The 19,779-nt window shown below is 43.0% G+C and overlaps 1 protein-coding gene across 7 annotated transcripts in view; it reads left to right on the top strand.

Annotated features, from left to right (window-relative positions):
- Nucleotides 1-16,574, top strand: part of LOC125175992 (phospholipid-transporting ATPase IB-like) — a 212,694-nt gene extending 196,120 nt beyond the window's left edge. For 6 of the 7 annotated variants that reach the window (XM_047876704.1, XM_047876721.1, XM_047876739.1 and 3 more), the window contains 3 exons: nt 3,802-3,900; nt 9,348-9,436; nt 16,193-16,574. In XM_047876704.1, coding sequence (XP_047732660.1) covers nt 3,802-3,900; nt 9,348-9,436; nt 16,193-16,293 — 289 coding nt within the window. In that variant the 3' untranslated portion in view covers nt 16,294-16,574. Of the gene's footprint in view, nt 1-3,801; nt 3,901-4,819; nt 5,094-9,347; nt 9,437-16,192 lie in introns of those variants that run through there. The other variant, XM_047876726.1, reaches the window with a different exon arrangement.
- Nucleotides 16,575-19,779: the final 3,205 nt, after the last annotated feature.

Here is a 19,779-nt window from a genome sequence, read left to right as displayed (position 1 = left end):
GATGATTCTAACAGGACCCCTCAGCATCCAGCGCACCCTTCTCTCTCTTTGGAAATCTAGGATCTATGGCTAGATGATGACATCACTGGGGAATCAAGTGACAGAAGCACAGGTTGTAAAAGATCCAAGTTAAGACCTACACTCGATGCCATGGATCACTTTCCAAATAATTTTCAGAGCTGTTAAGTATTACATTTTAGCCATCCTACAGTTACACATTATCAAGGAAATATTTAGGATCCTTTACATAACTATGGAATTTACTAGACAAAGATTCCCAGGAAAAAGGAGTGACCCATGCGTCTTCATCGTGACTTTCACAAGAATCCATGTAAATGCACGTAGGTGGTCCCGATAGCCAGTTATGTTCCAAATACTCAACTGCACATCTATTTGCATCTAAAGGCACATTTTCTCAAAGAAATGTAAGTAGCAGTATTTTTTTTTTTAGTTCAGGCCACAAGTGGCTATTTATTTGATAACATGGATGAAATGAAACTCATTTCCGTGGGGGGAAAAGGGAAACAGTGTCACTGGAAATGAGCTGTATTTCAGCTCCTGAGAAATACTTTGCAGGGTTCACAAGTGCTTGAAACTGTTGTCTCCCGGCCTGAAATCTAGGAAGGTAAGGAATGAAGAGAAGTTGCTGGAGAGGGCGGTAAGAGGGGGAGGACCTGAGGAGGCAGGTACACGTGCAGAAACTGGGGGTTTGAGGAAACCAGGGAGCCAGAGGTGGTTGCTTCTGCTTCAGATAAGACTTCAGACCTTGCCCCTTTGGACCTACTACCAGAACCACCATCCCAAGGCTCTCCCTCAGGAGCTGTACAAAGGACCTCGTCGACAGGATCCCAGAACTAACATGGTGAACTGCATCCCTGCTGCCCCCGCCGCCCCTCCCCCCCCCCCCCCCCCCCCCCCCGCCACCGTGTGGCTTCCTGCTGTGCAGCGAGGAGAAAATGTGGTGGCTTGAAGGGTGCCCTGATTATGTGGGGAGGGCTTTTCTGGACAGCCAAACTGAGCGTTTCTCTATCTGCTTTAGAGCCAGCATGGTTTTGAGTTTGGAAAGGTCCAAATATACTGTAACAAAAACTGATGTGGTTTAGGTGTCATTTTTAATATCTATTTTATATAAAATGTGTGAGATTTAAAATTCAATCTAATGTCAACGTACCAATCTACATTTCAAATGACAGCACTTGATCTCACGGAATTACGATTAGAACAGCTAATACATATAAAGTGTTTAGAAAATTACCTGCCACATGCCGGTATTTATGTACGGATCTTTTTATTTATCTCTCATGCGTACTTCCTTGATAATTTAGTTCTATTGTTTATTCTACAGAAAAATCATAAGTGACAAATACCATATTTTACTATTTATAATCCATTCCCAGGTGTTAGAAGATGTTTATACTCTACCTTGAACTTTCTTTCCATAAAACAAAAACTGTTCACTTTCGAGTAAACAGCAAATATAGCCTGTGCCTCTATTTCAACTGCTTTACAAAATGTTCTCCTCCATCACTCTTCACCTTTCCTTACATTGTGATGTCCAAAAATGTCGTTAGATAGACATACAGTAAGTAAAGCTTTTTTATGATGAATAATCACGGACTTCTGAACCTGTCAAATAAAGTATGGCTTTTCTTTTCCAACATTCAAACCGTATCTTGTTAGCTACATTTCCTTCGTTGTTCCTTTGTTGTTAAGTTACTTCCCATCAGCAACTTCCTGATACACCGGAGACAGATAAACCTTGTAGTCAACATACGAAGAACATGGTAAAGTGTTCGCTTGTTACATGTTCATAATTTTACTTTAATCCAAAAGGATTTCAAGAGATTCAATGCAGTGCCAACACAGTGACGTCACAGTCACAGGTTTTAAGTTAAAATATCAGTAGAACAGCTGCTGACTAGAGAGAAAGGCAGCTTCCTTTGTTTAGGGAACAGCTTAGAAAATTCCTAAAATTGAAGCATACCAGTTAGACACATGTGTTTTTCTTCAAGTATACATTAGTGTTTAGGCTTGTTAATTCTTTATTTTATTTTTTTTTTATGCTTATTTTTGAGAGAGACAGAGCATGAGCGGGGAAGGGGCAGAAGACAGAGAGACAAAATCCAAAGCAGGCTTCAGGTTCTGAGCCCGCAGCACAGACCTAGACCCAGGGTTGGAACTCAGGAACTTCGAGATCATGACCTGAGCTGAAGTCAGAGGCTTACCCAACTGAGCCACCCAGGCACCCCGACTTCTTAATTCTTTTATAATACAATTTTGAAGTGTGTGGCATCACGTTCTTTGATGGTTTTTGTTCCAAAACTTGACCACTGACGTCTCTAATAATTTCTCCCAATCACCCAATCTTCCTTCTTCCCGTGATTTTCTGCCTCAGCCAGCCTAAAATTTATAAACCACCAAGTCTTACTACCAGCCTAAACTCTTGCACTTTTTAATTGTACTTGTCTGGGGATGTGAGCGGCTGTGACTACCCAGGAGTCCGTGAGCTGTCCTCTGTGTCACTTCTTAGCGCCTGCCAGACCCCTCCCAAGGCCACAGAGGGCCTGCTCCAGCCCCATCTCCCCCGCCTCTCTCAGGTCATGCTTCCTGTGCCCCTCCCACCACAGGGGTTTCCCAGAGTGGGTCTCCTCTGTCCAGAATGCTCTCCCACACCCTCCTTCACTAACCGGCTTCTCCTCCTTCACCCCAGCTCAAATTCCACTTCTCCAGAGAAGGCTTTGCTAACACCCTTGGAAGCTTCTACCTCTGCCTCACACTGGAATGGTGCCACGTGGGGCCCCTTCCATCATACCTGTTTCCCTCTGACATGGCTCATTCGTGTACTTGTCTGTTGACTGTCTCTCTCTATACGTTGGAAGCATTGCGAAAGCAGAAACCGGGGCTCCTGAGTGGCTTACTTGGTTAAGCGTCCGACTTCGGCTCAGGTCATGATCTCACGGTTTGTGACTTCGAGCCCCGCGTCGGGCTCTGTGCTGACAGCTCAGAGCCTGGAGCCTGCTTCGGATTCTGTGTCTCCCTCTCTCTCTGCTGCCCCTCCCCCGCTCATGCTCTGTCTCTCTCTCTCAGAAACAAATGTTAAAAAAAATTTAAAAAAGAGAAACTAGAAACAATGTCTATTTTTGCTTTGGTATCTAATTGTGGCTCAAAGAAACTTAAAGAATACTGGAGTGGATGAATGATGAGTGCATGAATACAGATAGAGACCCTAATGAAAACTAGTTGCCACAGAAAGGGGAAGCAATGTCTTGTCAGTTTCAAGTCAGAAACCCACACCTGTGGTCAAGCACTGACAGGACACATCCACTCTGCCATTACGACTGCTGTGAATGGCACAGGTAGTCCTAGGTCTCTCTGATGGAAGTGAGGGTTGGAGGCAGCACACAGCTGAAAACTTGAGAATCAAGATTCCCAACTAGTGACCATGGTAGAAAAAGTCATACGGAATCGCGTCTCAGTCCTCTGAACCTTCAACTGTCTGGCTAAAATGCATGCAGATTGACTCGTCCAGAGTCACGGCCCCTGCAACTCAGACACACACCCAGATCTACAGACTTGCACGGAGAGTTGGCAGTGTTCGGGGCGGCTGCAGCACCCCCTCCGGTAACGCCTCGTAGCTGCCGGGAAAGCAAGACTCTGGTTTCGCTCGGAGGCTGGGCACAATGCATCGCATCTCATTGTACAGCCTGTAGGCAAGAGATGTCCAGCTACCCAAGAGGGAGAAATTGTGGCTTACACCGTGTAAAGCTCATGTGTTCTTTTTATCTTTCCCATACGATACAGGATTAGAAATACCTGCAACGGAACGTTCCTAGAAGAAGTTCGTAAGATGGAAAGAGGCAGAGTTCAAGAACTTCATCTTCCAACAGCGTTTGAAAAGAGGTGAGGCTCTTCCCTTCATCCTGACTTTTGTTAAAAACCTGATCTCCTTGTTCTTTTTCTACCTTTCCCCTCCCAGGCACTTCCATACTTGTCATGATTCCGCAAGTTTATTAAGTGCATGTCAACAGGCTTCTTGAACTTCACACCCCCAGCCACACCAGCTTCCCGTAAGACCCTCCTTCCAGCGGATGGCAACTTCATTCTTCCAGTTTCTCAGGCCAGAAATCTTGAAGTCATTCTCACGTCCTCTTTCTCCTATCCCACCCCCATCGTGTCAGAAAATCTTACTGTTCCTACTTTAAAACAAAAAAACAAAAAAAAAAACCCTGAGAATTTGATCACTACTCACAACCCGCACCATCTTGACCAGGTCCAGCCTCCATCATCTTTCTCCTGGATCATTGCAGAAGCCTCTTACCAGGTATCTCTGCTTCTGGCCTTCCCCATAGCAGTCAGAGGGAGGAGGCTTTGGCAGGGTAAATCGGACCATATCACTCCCTGCTCTCTGCCTTCCTATGACCTCTCCTCTCACTCTCTCACTCAGAGAAAGACAAGACCCTTTTAGTGGCTTCCAGTGCCCTACACACAGTCCCATCACACACACACACACACACACACACACACACAACCAATTTGAGATACCTCCTTATGGCTTTCTCTTCTCATGTCTGGTCACCAAAAGGTTTTTTTGTTTTTTTTTTTAATGCCTCGTTTTGGAAAATCACATTTCCATTTCACCCCACATATTTTGAAAGAAAGGTGTGTCCTTTTCACAACCTCCCTTGCTATTATTCTAACAGCTGGTGCATCAAGCTTATGCACGCTGACTTTATTTTAACTTCTAGTGGTTGGTGGACAGACACCCAGATACCTGTGTTGGGCCAAGGAATCTGCTAATCTCTGCCACTTTCCCCTGCAGATTCTTGCAGAAAGGTTTAGACGTGCAGGGGAAGCAGCTCCTCTCTCTGAGTCCTTCCCGCTAGACGAAGCTGGGGATACAGGAGGTCAGGGGAGGGCACCGCCAGAGAAAAAGACCAGGGCTGCTTCTAGAAATGCTCCCCTCCTCCCACCGCCTGGGAAGAAGACACCAAGTTACAGTGTTCGTTTCCACGGTTGCTGCTTCTTCCCACTGGTCCTGACCCGACGGCCTTGAGAGAAGAATAGACCAAATGCTAGGAATCAAAGTGTACCAATATTTTTTTATCTCTGTATCTAAACTATCTCCAGGGAGAGATCCGTTCCAATCGTCTGACATAACCTGGGTGTTCTTCTGAGTAAAAGTGCCATGCTCCTTTTCTTCTACTCAAGGCACTTCCATGAAGCCTGGTCTGTCCTGGAGTTTTAAGTGGGCTTTCTCTGCATCTGGAATATTTATACAGGAAGTATAAGGCAAAGAATAAGTCTTTAACTATACTGAATGGCTGCTATATTTGGAGTACTTTGTTAACCAAGATGGAAAGGGTCAAAAGCAACTGGTGATGTGACCTGAATAAAGAGGCCCAAACACATTTTTGATTTTATTTAGGGAGAAGCAAAATTGTAAGTGGGCAAATATAAAATAAGTGAATGGGGTGATTAATCAAGACCCACATATTTGGCACCTGGTGAGTACTCAGGAGTGACGGTCCCAAGCGTTGGCAAGGACGAAGAGCAAGTATAGATGTTGAAAAGACAGTCTGGACAGCTGGGCATTTCTCATCAGTTTAAAGAAAAGTTTATCCCATGTCCCAACAGTCCCGTTTCTAGGTATTTACCCAAGAGACTTTAAAGTGTATGTCTACACATCCAGGTGCATGATGCGGAAAGATCCCCATCAGGTATGACCCGAAGAAGATTTCACCAAGATACATTACAATGAAACTGTCAAAAATCAAAGAGAAAGAATCTTGAAAGCAACAAAAGGAAAGAAGCTTGTCACACACAAGGCAATGCTATCAACCGATTTTTCGACACAAAACTTAACTGTCCGAGAGAGGGTACCATGCTATATTCAAAGTGCTGAAGGGAAAACAGCCACCAACCGAGAATACTGTATCTGACAAAGCTGGAACTGAAGGAGAGATAAAGAGTTTTCGAAACAAACAAAAGGGAAAGGAGTTTATCACCACGGGCCTGGCCTTACAAGACATGTTAGAGGGACTTCTTTAGCTGAAAACAATAGGGCACTAATCAACAGAAAACCATGAAAAGTATAAATCTCATTGGTAATGTAAATATATAGTAAAATTCAAAATAATCTAATGTTGAAAAGGTGATAGGTAAATCAATATGAAGGTTAAAAGACAAAAGTAGTAAAAAATAACTATAATTACAATCATTTGTTAATAAATACACAAGAAAAAATTGACATACAAAACAAAGGGGGGGGGGAGAGTAAAAATTCAGACTTTTACAATGCGTTTGAACTTCAACTGCTACCAAGTTAAAACAGACTGTTACAAATACAAATCATTTTAGGTAAGCCTCATGGTAACCATGACTGGGTATAGAAGAAACACCCCTCAACAGAATAAAAGCCATATATGACCAACCCACACATAACATCACACTCCATCGTAAAAGGTTGAAAACTTTTCCTCTAAAATCACAAAAAAAGGCAAAGGTGCCCACTCTCACCACTCCTATTCAATACTGCACTGAAAGTCCTAGACAGAGCAATTAGGCAAGAAAAAAAAAAAGCATGCAAATTGGAAAGGAAGAGGTAAAATTATCTCTATTTGCTGATGATATGAGTTTGCAGATAGAAAATCCTTAAGAATCCACCAAAATACTATTAGAATAAACAAATTCAGGAAAGTTGCAGGATATAAAACCAACATGCAAAAATCAGCTGCATTTCTATGCACTAACAGTAAACTATCTGAAAATAAAGAAGACAATCCCATTTACAACTGCATCAAAAACAATAAAATACATAGGAAAAATTTAACCAAGGAAGTGAAAGACCTAAATAACAAAAGCTGTAACGCACTGATGAAAGACATTAAAGAGGGCACAAATAAATGGAAAGATATCCTGCATTTATGGATCAGAAGAGTTAACATTAAAATGTGCATACTACCCAATGTCATCTATAGACTGAATGCACTCCCTATCAAAATTCTAATGATGTTGTAATAGAAAAAAATAAAAAATAAATAGAAAAAAATAAATAGAAAAAAATCCTAAACTTTGCATGAAACCCCACATAACCAAAGCAATCTTGGGAAAGAACAAAGCTGGAGGCATCACACTTTTTGATTTCAAACTATATTACAAAGCTATTACACTATTACATTCTCTTCTAAAGCTAATATATATTGCTATAGCAATCAAAACAGTATAGTACTGATATAAAAAACAGATCTGGGAGATTGATACCTAGGTAAATACCTTTGTTAAAATTCATTACACTGTACTTTTAAGATCTGTGCACTTTACCACATGCAAAATCAATCTCAGTAAGAAACCAAAACGATAAACACGATATAAATGTGCAAAAAGAAAGCTCACATAACATAGGGCTAACCTCCCCAATAGATAAATTGTTTCTAGAAATCAGTAAGATCAACCACCCTCAAGCAATAGAAAAATAAGCAAAGTACAGTTCACAGAAAAGGAAATAAAAGGAAATACTAAAGATTCTTAATCTCATTAAAATATTCTCAACTTTACTCATAATAAGAAATGAAAATCCTAAGTACACAGGAAGGATATTTTTCATCCATCATCATTGGCCACCCTTGGTTAGTGAAAGTATGGGAAAGTAAAGAATTATGGCAGTTACTTTGGCAATATCTATCAGAAATATAATTGCATATGGCCTTTGACTCGGTAATTCCATTTCTGGGAACATACCATTCCCTCCCATCCTCAAAATACTCACATAGGTCCCAGTGGTAAGGACCACCACAGTATTTGGAACAGCAAACACTTAGGAACAACCATACCTGTGGCACATTGTCATGCTAACATACTCTCTAACTGTGAAAAGGAGTTAGGGAGCTCCCTGGGTACTGAGATGCAAACGATTCCAGGATGTATTAGCCGAAAAAGTCAAATGTCAGACGTCGCGTACAATACGCAACCTTTAGTGCAAAGGGCAGGGATAATAATATATGAGCACTTTTTCTTAGAAAGCACCTCTGCAAAATTAGCTAAGAAAGCAGTTCGAGCGATTACCAGTAAAGAACAGATTACCAGTGAGGAACGAGGAAGATGGGGAAAGGAAAACAATGTTTATTCTCTACTTTTCGTATTTTCTCTTTCAATTTTTAACCATGTAAATGTTTATCTGTGACAAATTTAGCGTAGACAGAGAGGGAAAGGAAAAGGGAGGGAAGGAGAGAGAGGAGAGAGACGGAGAGGAGGGAATGCAAATGAGTAAATGGATTCTGGAAAGCCCGGAGCCAAATGCTCTTCAGCTCCTAGATATATGAGCAAAAGTAAAATCCTATTTTTTTTTTAAGTTAAAAAAAAATAGGGTTCAGGACATTATCAGTGGATAACCTTCATTCTAGAGGGGAATTCAGAGGGGGAAGCCAGTAGCCAGCTATGCCAAAGGCCACCCCTGTCGTGCAATAACCTTTGAGCCGCACCGCCCCGGGAGCTGCTGCTTCAGGCATCCCTCGAAACCTTCCTCTGAGCCACGAAGGGGAAGCTGGCTCTAGGGAAGACCCTCTTCCCGCAGGAGGACATGGTATCAGAGTGCCCTTATGGCTGTCGAAAGCAGCTACAGTTTATCACCCAGGGTGTGAGCCCCTCAAGTCCCTGCCAATGTCAGGATACATGGTAAATCCCAAAACAGCAGAAGGCCCCAGTATGGCCTAGTGACATCTTAGGAGTGAGAAAGCAGATTAGGTTAGGCCGCCTGGGTATTTTTTTAACCCCATCTTTCAGCTTCTAGAGGAAAAAAAAAAAAAAAGGAAAAAACCATGGACTTCTCTAATTATGCCGCTGTGCTTACCCACTCTGTGGAATTTAGAAAGTACTGAACTTGGGCTTCCAGTGTAGTGTCACAATAAGCCTTGGGAACTGGAGAAGGTAGCTCTTTTGCTAGAGTTGACCCTTCCCGACAGACATGGTTCAGAGTCTTGACCAGCGTAAGTTATGGCTTTGCCATTAGAACAGGAAGTTGAGACAAAGATTTTTAAAATACACATTATAAAATCTCTAAGGTGCTCTGGGAGGCCAGAAGACTGACCAGACATTGGTTGTTCAGTTCAACTACCGGTGAAGGACAGTTAGGAGAGCCGTATAATAAAGAAACGTTCACAAGCACAACCCTATTTTAGAAGAAGCACCTTGCTGAGTGTCTGGATAGTATCAATTTTCGACTTTAGTTGAACTATATGAACACCCTCTGAAACGTGAGGAAGGCTCTTTTCTTTTACCTCGTCACTTGTTTCGTTTTGTCCTGTTTCACTTTCCAATGAACTAAAGCCAGGTTATGATTGGTTTACTCACAGCGTGAAGGCAGAACACCTCCAACTGCCTCTGTCCAGTCAGCTGCACAAGGTGGTCTTCCAGGATGAATCTGTTGATCGAAGCGCCCCACGTGAGTATCGGTGCCGTAAAGTAGGCCGCAAAGCTGAGACTCCACCTACGGACGAGGAGGAGGAGTAATTCAACGTTAGGTGCTTCTCGATGAGATTATGCCAAGTGAAAGGAGCCAGACCCAAAAAGACAAGTACCGTATGGCCCCACTGCTATGAGGTGCTTAGAGTCCTCAAACCCATAGACACAGAAAGGAGACTGGGGGTTCACAGGGGCCCGGGGATGGGAGAATGGGGACTCAGTGTTTAATGGGTATGGAGTTTCAGTTTGGGAAGGTGGAAAGAGGTCCATAGACAGATGCTGGTGACGGTTCCACAGCACTGTGAATGTACTTACTGCCCCTGGATTGTACACTTAAACCTCATTAAGACGGTAAGTATTACGTTACATGTATTTTACCACAATTTTTTTAAAAAAGGAAACTACCTGTAGTATTACATATTTTTTAAAAGGTAAGGTAGTTCTCATACAGAAGGAGGGCTCCATTGGATTCATGAAATTAATGTTCTTGGCCTAAAGCAAGTGTGGTCTGAAAGAGTAATTCCCGGTCTCCCACGCAATGATAACATCCTTAAATCTAACATCCTCACGTTTTCAAGATCTTCTGACAGATTCCCAGCCTACTATTTTAAATGGAAAAGTAGTACTTGGCTCCAAATAATTTATACCCTTAGAAAACTTACATACCCTTATTGGGGGTGTGATGTTAACATAGCCCACATTGGGCACGAAAACCTTTAAAAGTTATTTCATTTTCCCTTCCTTCAAAAAGAAATGTGTCCAAGAAGTGCCTAGATGAAATGTTTGGGTCCCATGTGACTCATGTCTGGTAATGTGAGTGCTGAGTACGATCCTGAGAACAAGTCAAACAAAAAGGTGATACCAATAAAGGAACATGTGGTGTTTGTGGAGACTAACTGTCCCTCCTTTCCAACCAACGTATTTGTTGAAAGTTGTAGAATTTTAAAATTCTATTGTCTATTTTTTTTAAGCTTGTTTATTTTGAGAGAGAGAGAGAGAGAGAGAGACAGACAGACAGACAGACATAGAGAAAGAGAACATCAGCAGCGTAGGGGCAGAGAGAGAGGGAGAGAGAGAATCCCAAGCAGACTCTGCACTATCAGCACAGAGCCTGACGTGGGACTCGATCCCACGAACCGAGAGATCATGACCTGAGCCGAAACCGAGAGCTGGACGCTTATCAGACCGAGCCACCCATGTGCCCCTTATGGTCTGTTTTTTATATCACAGATTTGTGTGTCTCTGGATTGACTGCTATTTCTCTTTTGCACACACACGCATTACTTCCTCTTCCTGTCCTGTGCCCACCACTTTGCCTTCCCCTCACCCTAGAGACACTTAGGAAACAGCAGCTGAAAGGGAACCAAAGGTAAAAAAAAAAGAAAAAGAAAAAAATGAACGAGGACAAGAAAACAAAGGATGGCAGATGTCTTAAAAATTTGGGTGACATCCCTCCCGTCCTCTTTCCCAACCGATGGCCTTGACTTCTCCATCCCTGAGAAAAACGCACCAGAAATGAACCTGCGGGGGTTCCCGCCACCACCTCACCTGCCACGTGCTCTGCCTTCCCGCTTGTTTGCACAGACTGGCTCTCCCTCCCGTGCGCCTGCCTCTGACCCCGTCTGCTCCTGCAGGCCCAAGCGCCTCGCTCCGGCTGCTCCTTCACTTACCTTCTGCGTCACCACTTTCCCACGCTCCTCTGTCAGATCGTTCTCACCAGCCTCCAAAAGGTGGTCTCACAAAGCAGAACCTCCTCTGGACCCCACGTCACCCGTTAGAGTGCGCCTCATTCCGTCGCACTCCTTTGCGGCAACGGCCCTGGATCAAATCGTTTGTCCCCGGGGTCTCCAAATCCCCTCCTCCCAGTCTCTCTTGAACCCGCTCCAGTAAGCCTTCACTCCTACCACGCCACTGACACGCCTCCAGTCAAGGCCACCAGTGATGTCCAAAACCGCCCCTGGCTTCCTCTCCCTCCCAGCCGGCCCCATCTGCCGCCTTCGCTTGAAGACAACGGCATGCTTCCAACTGTTCGGGCCACGATCCTTTCAGTCGTCCTTAATTCCTCTAACGTAGCGGATGGCTCTGCCGTCACACTGTGCTCAGAGACCGACCGCTTGCCACGCACACCCCCGTTGGCACCCGGGTCTGGACCACCACCACCCACCGGCACTGCCTCAACAACCTCTTGACCCATCTCCTGCCTCTACCCGGGACTCTTACACGGTAGCCGAAGTGACGCATTTAAAATTCCGTCAGCACAAGCACATCAGTTTTCTTTTTTTTTTTGTTTGTTTGTAAACACTTTTTATTTTTTTTATTTTTTTTTTATATATATGAAATTTATTGACCAATTGGTTTCCATACAACACCCAGTGCTCATCCCAAAAGGTGCCCTCCTCAATACCCATCACCCACCCTCCCCTCCCTCCCACCCCCCATCAACCCTCAGTTTGTTCTCAGTTTTTAAGAGTCTCTTATGCTTTGGCTCTCTCCCACTCTAACCTCTTTTTTTTTTTTTCCTTCCCCTCCCCCATGGGTTCCTGTTAAGTTTCTCAGGATCCACATAAGAGTGAAACCATATGGTATCTGTCTTTCTCTGTATGGCTTATTTCACTTAGCATCACACTCTCCAGTTCCATCCACGTTGCTACAAAGGGCCATATTTCGTTCTTTCTCATTGCCACGTAGTACTCCATTGTGTATATAAACCACAATTTCTTTATCCATTCATCAGTTGATGGACATTTAGGCTCTTTCCATAATTTGGCTATTGTTGAGAGTGCTGCTATGAACATTGGGGTACAAGTAGCCCTATGCATCAGTACTCCTGTATCCCTTGGATAAATTCCTAGCAGTGCTATTGCTGGGTCATAGGGTAGGTCTATTTTTAATTTTCTGAGGAACCTCCACACTGCTTTCCAGAGCGGCTGCACCAATTTGCATTCCCACCAACGGTGCAAGAGGGTTCCCGTTTCTCCACATCCTCTCCAGCATCTATAGTCTCCTGATTTGTTTATTTTGGCCACTCTGACTGGCGTGAGGTGATACCTGAGTGTGGTTTTGATTTGTATTTCCCTGATAAGGAGCGACGCTGAACATCTTTTCATGTGCCTGTTGGCCATCCGGATGTCTTCTTTAGAGAAGTGTCTATTCATGTTTTCTGCCCATTTCTTCACTGGGTTATTTGTTTTTCGGGTGTGGAGTTTGGTGAGCTCTTTATAGATTTTGGATACTAGCCCTTTGTCCGATATGTCATTTGCGAATATCTTTTCCCATTCCGTTGGTTGCCTTTTAGTTTTGTTGGTTGTTTCCTTTGCTGTGCAGAAGCTTTTTATCTTCATAAGGTCCCAGTAATTCACTTTTGCTTTTAATTCCCTTGCCTTTGGGGATGTGTCGAGTAAGAGATTGCTACGGCTGAGGTCAGAGAGGTCTTTTCCTGCTTTCTCCTCTAAGGTTTTGATGGTTTCCTGTCTCACATTTGGGTCCTTTATCCATTTTGAGTTTATTTTTGTGAATGGTGTGAGAAAGTGGTCTAGTTTCATCCTTGTGCATGTTGCTGTCCAGGTCTCCCAGAACCATTTGTTAAAGAGACTGTCTTTTTTCCATTGGACGTTCTTTCCTGCTTTGTCAAAGATGAGTTGGCCATACGTTTGTGGGTCTAGTTCTGGAGTTTCTATTCTATTCCATTGGTCTGTGTGTCTGTTTTTGTGCCAAGCACATCAGTTTTCTGCTTGAAATCCCGCAATGGCTATCAGATTCAACGTCAAAAAAGACCCACTTGGTCTGGACCCCGTTACTTTCCTAGTGGCATCTAATCTTCTTCCTCCTTCATTCCACTCCATCCTCTGTGCTCTTCTCACAATGTATCAGGAATGCTCTCGCCTCAGGGCCTTTGAACCGGCCAACACTTATGCCTAGAAAGCAAATCCCTCATGTTATCTGTGTCACTCATTCTCTCACTTCCTTCAAGGTTTTGTCCAAGTACTTTTTCTGTTGTCCACAGCTCTTTAGTACATTCTTGGGTACCAGATGATTAACTTTATGTTATGTGCTTATTATGTACTTATTTATGTATCTCTATTGCTAGAAGGTAAGCTCCATAACAAGAAGGATTTTTGCTTTACTAATTCATTCCAAGAATGCATGTACATAGTAGACACACTATACAAATCTCATTGAATGAATGGACTAATTGACTAATGAAGAGTCTCCAAGCAGAATTAACAAATAGCCATTCCTTCTTCCATCTGTCCGACGTCAACTATAAATATGGCCAAAATGGAACCCATATTTATGGAGCACATAAAACTGTGATTTGGGCCACTGTTAAATACTCGGGCTTCACTGCACTGAATATTTGGAGCCACCATGTGGAGACAGTTATTAAATCCTTGTTGAATGGCAGGTTAACTGGATGAATCCTCACTTTGCAGAGAAGGAAATGGTTCGGCAAATTTGTCCCTTGCCTTAGATTCTATCTCTAGAAATGGGTAGAAGCCAGATTGGAGCCTCAGTCTGTCTCACTTCAAAGTGCCACATTGTCGAGCTCCAGAGAAGAGACACGGAAACCAGACAGATGGGCAGCTACATCCAAGTTCTGCCTCGTGACTTGCTGTGGGACTCTAGGCATATTAGTTACCGTCCCTGAGCTGCACTGTCTCTACCTTTTTGGCATTTCATTCTACTGGGGTCATGATAGGTAGTATGGAGTGTTAACAGACACGTGTATCTGGACTCAAATAGACGGGTAAGTGTTTTACGCAGTAATCACATTGTCCTAAAACCACTACAAAACCAATATGAATGTCCTGAAAATATCACTGACTGAATGTATATGAGAAACAGAAAAATATATTTCAGTTGCTTTTAAAAACATTGTATTTTCATGACCCACTTTTTAAAAATATTAAAACAGAGAATGTTATTGAAAGGTTAGAAATCTTACAGGATTATAAGAGCTTCTAAGGTGTTTTTTCAGCAACATTATCTTTTATTGCTTGAAGTCCCTCAGGCAGTTTGTGGGTTTGGGGGTCCTGTATATTTTTCTGCTGTACACCAAAATATTATTAATATTAGCTTGAATTTGTAAAGTGCTCTGAGCTCCTCAAATAAGAAATAGAGGGGGAAGTTCTTTGTTAATTGCAATTAACAACTCTTTCTTGAGCCAGAAAATTCTGGCTTTAAGATTTGATCAGACTCCTCAATTTCTAATGAAGTGCATTAAACAAGACAATTATGCCAAAATAATGAGAAATGACACGGTCGACTCTGAAATCTGCTAAACGTTTTACCAGGTGAAGAAAAAAATGACTCATGCTTCACCTCTGCCCACCCTTCCTCTATCCCTCATCCCCTGGATTCTGGCTGCTTGAAAATTCCCTCATCCTTCACCTCTACATCCCTTCCTCTATGCTTGGACTCTGGCTGTGGCTGAGCATCTAGGAAGCAGGTGCACTGGGAAGCCAGCCAGGGGAAGCTCAGGAGTGGGGTCCATCCAGGGCTTTCCCCAGGGCCCCGTTGTTACTTCCCGTCTGTCAGGACGGACAAGAGTGGGAGACGCCAAGAGCTGGAGGCTTCCTCTGAGCTCCCCATTTGGACGCAAACGGAAGGTAAAGGTTCGTCAGACTGAGCTGCTGACCTGATGGCGCATCTCTGTCAAGCTGAGGGGTGCGGGCTGGGCAGGTGGAGGGTCACGGTCCCTGCTGTCCCTCCTCAGCCCTCACTCCCCCCTGGGAACACTGCTGAAAGGAAAACCAGGCCCGGTTTCCAAAAAGACACCATTTAACTCTGCTGTAGCAGCAGATCCTGCTTCTCTGAGGCCAGATCTTTATATAGTTTGGGGGACCTGTTTTAGGAAAATTAGGTTTAAATGTTTAGAATGAGTCCAAAAAATCACAACAGATCACTACGTACAAAAGAAAATTCTAAAATTTTCTCTGGTCCTCTCTGTACACGAGTCTTGTCAGAAGCAAGCAGAAATATACTTTCAGGCCAAATCTGAAGCATTCTTTTCAGATCCTCCTGCTCTCTGCAAGTCTCAGGTCAAGAATAAAAACAGGGGAAAACAGAAAAAAAAAAAAAGGGCAAACTTCCACCTTGAGGTTGTGATGGGGTTCGAGCGGGAAGGAAAGAGGAGGCAGGAAACCCCCAGGGGTTGGAAGCTACTGGTAACAGCGTCCACCCACAGCTTGGGGTTAAATGGGCCCAAACGGCGAGGCTCCATGCCCGGCACTTAGGCCCGCGGCAGGCGCTTCGGCTGGGCAGTTGTCAGAAGGATCAGTTCTCGAGCCCCGCGGCAGACTCGTGAAACGAGACACTCTGGACGTGGGGCCGGTGGTCACCACGGGAATTCTGGTGCACACTTGAGAAGCACTGGTCCAGTGTCGGTGCCGGACCCTGGGATTTCACCAGCTCCCAGGCCACTGCACTGTGCAGGGAAGGCTGGGACCACCTGTCTTTCCTTCCACGCGGGAACCATTTCAGTTAACCCGGTGCCACGTGGACACAAATCACTTTCCTTCTTTCAGTCGTGGCCCCAGGAGTGGGGATGTTAATACAGCCAAATTTGCAAGCCGCTCCATTGCCATCCCCCATCACCTCCCCACTTTTCCCATCTCCGTCACGGGCCTGGCTGATGTGGCCGATGAGGCCCAGTCTGGTAGGAGTCTTGCTTTCTGTCAACAGAATGTTCCCTGTTAGTGCTCCTAACAGATTCCTCTGTGCTTTACTCTTTCAGGTGGGTACGCATTTTCTCAGCTAGAACAAGGTGTGATTACTCAGGAAGAACTCGTCCGTTCTTATGACGCTACTAAAATCAAAACCAGTAAGAGCTTATAGTCCGATGTCTTCTGAGTCCAGCTACGTACGAGTGAGGTTTGGACCACATCCTGTGTTCTCATGTCCTTCCCCGAGACCGTGGAACGTGCCGACGCCCCCAAATGCTCATTTCTTGTGGCTCTGGCCAATTTGTTATTTATGTATCGACGGAGTCACAATCCTTGGATATAAATAATGGGGGAAGCCTGTTTGCTTTTTTTAAAATTTGCGTTCAATGTTTCACCTAACTTGTTTACTTTTTTGTGGTTGTGAGATAATCAGTTCAGTCTGAAGTATAAAATTAAAAGCATTCTGTTTCACCAAAACTTAAGCTCTGGTATAAGTTGTTTTGGGAGAAAAGGTAAAGAATGTCATGATGAATAAGCCTCCCTTACTTAACTGCAAACGAGTCACCCACAAACTCTGTACTTTGAAAACTCACAGACTAAGGTGGGGCGTATAAAGGGAGAATATAAAATATTTTTCTAAGTAGGACGTCCCGTCACTTTGAATCATATTTTACTTGTACAGTATCTGCACGGTACTCTTGATTTCAATGAATTCAAACAGGTGGAAAATACCCTAATCTCAGGCTTCAAAATCAGTGTGCAGGAATCAACATATCCCATTTTCTATACACTGAATGTAATGTCCATTACATTAGGACTTAGTAGGAAATTCAACCACAATCATTCTTGGGACTGTGCCTCAGGCGTCTACCAACTTTCCAGGGTTTCATACAGTGCACAGCATCGGGACACCCCTCTGTTCTTCTGTCGTCTTCCCACACAGGTCACCACTAAAACAAATGGTTTATTTTGGTCACTTTATGAGGCTTTTGAGTCAGGTATGGGAAACTGAAACCCTTGAGGAGGCTGGAAATCCCACGCCTGTTAATGATTCTGGGTCACTAATTCTGAGATGTGGGAGAGCTTTTTTCCCTATACATCCAAAGAATTCTCAGATACCAGCCAGGTGTCCTATAATTCAACTCAATTCTGACACTATCTACCTGGAAGATGGCATCAGATCCCACAAGTTAAGGACTCGGCCCCACAAGACTGCCCCTCCCTACACATACACACTTCAGATGCCAATCCCAAGTCCAGAATATCACCCGTGCTTCTAACCAACTGGTTATAAATCAAAGGTTCCCATGACACCCTTCTTGGGTTCAATTAATTAGCCAGAGCAGCTCATAGAACTCAGAATACCCATCTACTCATTAGATTACCAATTTATTACAAAGGATATTAAATAATATGAAAGAATATGATTCAACAGCCAGATGAAGAAATACACAGGGCAAGGTCCCAAACAAAGCAGTTTCTGTCCCAGTGGAGTTTGGGCCCAGCATGTTAACACATGGAAATGTTCTGGTTCACCAGCCCAGAAGTTCTCCAGAACCTTTCATTTGGGTTTATACGGAGGCTTCATTACATGAAGGCATGATTGATTAAATTACTGGCCATTGGTAACTGATTCAACTCCTCTCCTTCCCCCTCCTCAGAAGGGGTAGGTGAGACTCAAAGTTCTAACCCTCTATTTATTGTTGGTTCCCCTGGCAACCAGGCCCCGTCCTTAGGTGCTTTCTAAAAGTAACTTCATTAACATAAACCCAATTGTGATAGAAAGGGATTTATTAGGAATAAAAAGACAGCATTTCGCCTCTAAGGGTCTAACGCATTTTCAGGAACTGATGACAAGACACTGAATAATAAAACAAAAGACGTTCTCATTGCTCTTATCACTCAGGGAATCCCAAGGGTTTTGGTTGCTGTGGGCCAGGAACCATGGACAAAGACCAAATGAATATATATGAGAAATATATGTTGGTCATTCACATGACCATCTTGACCAAATACATACTTCTTACAAATCACAATATTGCACATGTGGTCTAACATCACCAGCTCCTGGAACACACTATCATTCCAGGGCACACTGAGGTAATGAACAGATAGCTTTCAAATTCCTTCTGTAGTCCAAAGTCCCCTTTCTCACACCCGTTCTATTTAGTGAGTTTTTAAAAGCAAAAACCAGAATTTTTAAAGGTGGAACCTTTATTTTCTATCCTATCAAAGGACTCCTCTGAGGAAATAATCCAAAAAGCCTGATAACTGTTTGAATGCAGACAACAAGAAAAACATGGGGAGAAAAATCTAATTAATATCTCAAAAAGTTATCCGTGAATGGATAAACAAAATGTGGTATGTCCGTACAATGGAATATTATCTGACCATAACAAGTAATGAAATACTAATATATGCATAACATGGATAGACTTTAAAAACATCATGCTAAGTAAAAAAACAAAAGCCAATCATAAAAGGCCACATATAATATTCCATTGGGAAGTTCATAAGCAAAACTATAGATATATAAAGGAGATTAGTAGTTGCTTAGTGCAACGGTGGGAAGATGAAGGGGAAAGGGTTAATATCAAAAAGGTACAGGGTTTCTTTTTGAGGTGATAAGCATGTTCTAAAATTGACTGCAGTAATAGTTGCCCATGTTAAAATGAATATATTAAAAACCATTGAATCCTATACTTTAAATGGATGAATTGGTGATTTAAATCTCAATAAAGCTATTTTTAAAAATAATACAGGGTAATTCTATTTCCAATCATAATGTACTAGACATGCCTTCCTACTTAAAACCATTAGAAAACTGGAAAAATATATGAGAAAAGTATTTTCAGACATTGGACAAAGGGCAGCATAGGGATATAATCCCTAAGAGAAAGGAATTAAAAGCCATACTATTTCCCAGGCTTTCTTCCTAGAGGCATTTTCCAGACCAAGGTACAGGAAAGTAGTACCCAAACAAAGCACAGTACTCTCAGTGAACTGGGGAAACTAAGCTAAAAATTTGGGGAGGCTGAGGCAGCTGATATTTTCTGGTTATAGTACTATTGAGAAAGGAGCTATACACAGAGCTGTAGACATTTCTTTAGGGATGTCACAGAGTGAATAACTAGATGCTCACCTACATATATGTGGAGTGAAACTCAATGACGATGGCAAAGACAGCTACCAGAGACATTTAAGCTGAACAATTCCTACAACTTCCACAGGATTCAATATTCAACCAAATAGGGTAGAAAGGGCTTGATGAATACTTGAGATATTCCACAAAGACCCCAGAGCCATACCTTAATAGTAAGGCTAAGCCAGCACTTAGAGCAAGAACTACTATAGACCCATAATCTTACTTTAACAAAGCTTATCTTAGGAAAGCTTAAAAATAAGCATCCAAATCATTAGGGGGATCCATAGTTAATTTAGCTGCCTGGAAGGAAAAACAAACCCTCTAGCAGCAGAAAACAGATCCACTTTAGTGTAATAGTAACAATGTCCAACATCTTGTCAAAAATACTCAAATAGATATTCAAAGCAGGAAAACCTAATCTGTAACCAAAATAAAAGTCAATGGAAGCAGTCCCAGAACTGACAGAGGTAATGGAATTGACAGACAAGAACTTTAAAATAACTATTACAAATA

The sequence above is a fragment of the Prionailurus viverrinus genome, chromosome A1 (genome assembly GCF_022837055.1).
Source record: "Prionailurus viverrinus isolate Anna chromosome A1, UM_Priviv_1.0, whole genome shotgun sequence".
Classification (NCBI taxonomy): Eukaryota; Metazoa; Chordata; class Mammalia; order Carnivora; family Felidae; genus Prionailurus; species Prionailurus viverrinus.
Note: the sequence above shows the minus strand (reverse complement) of the source record. Positions and strands in the feature narration are given on the sequence as shown.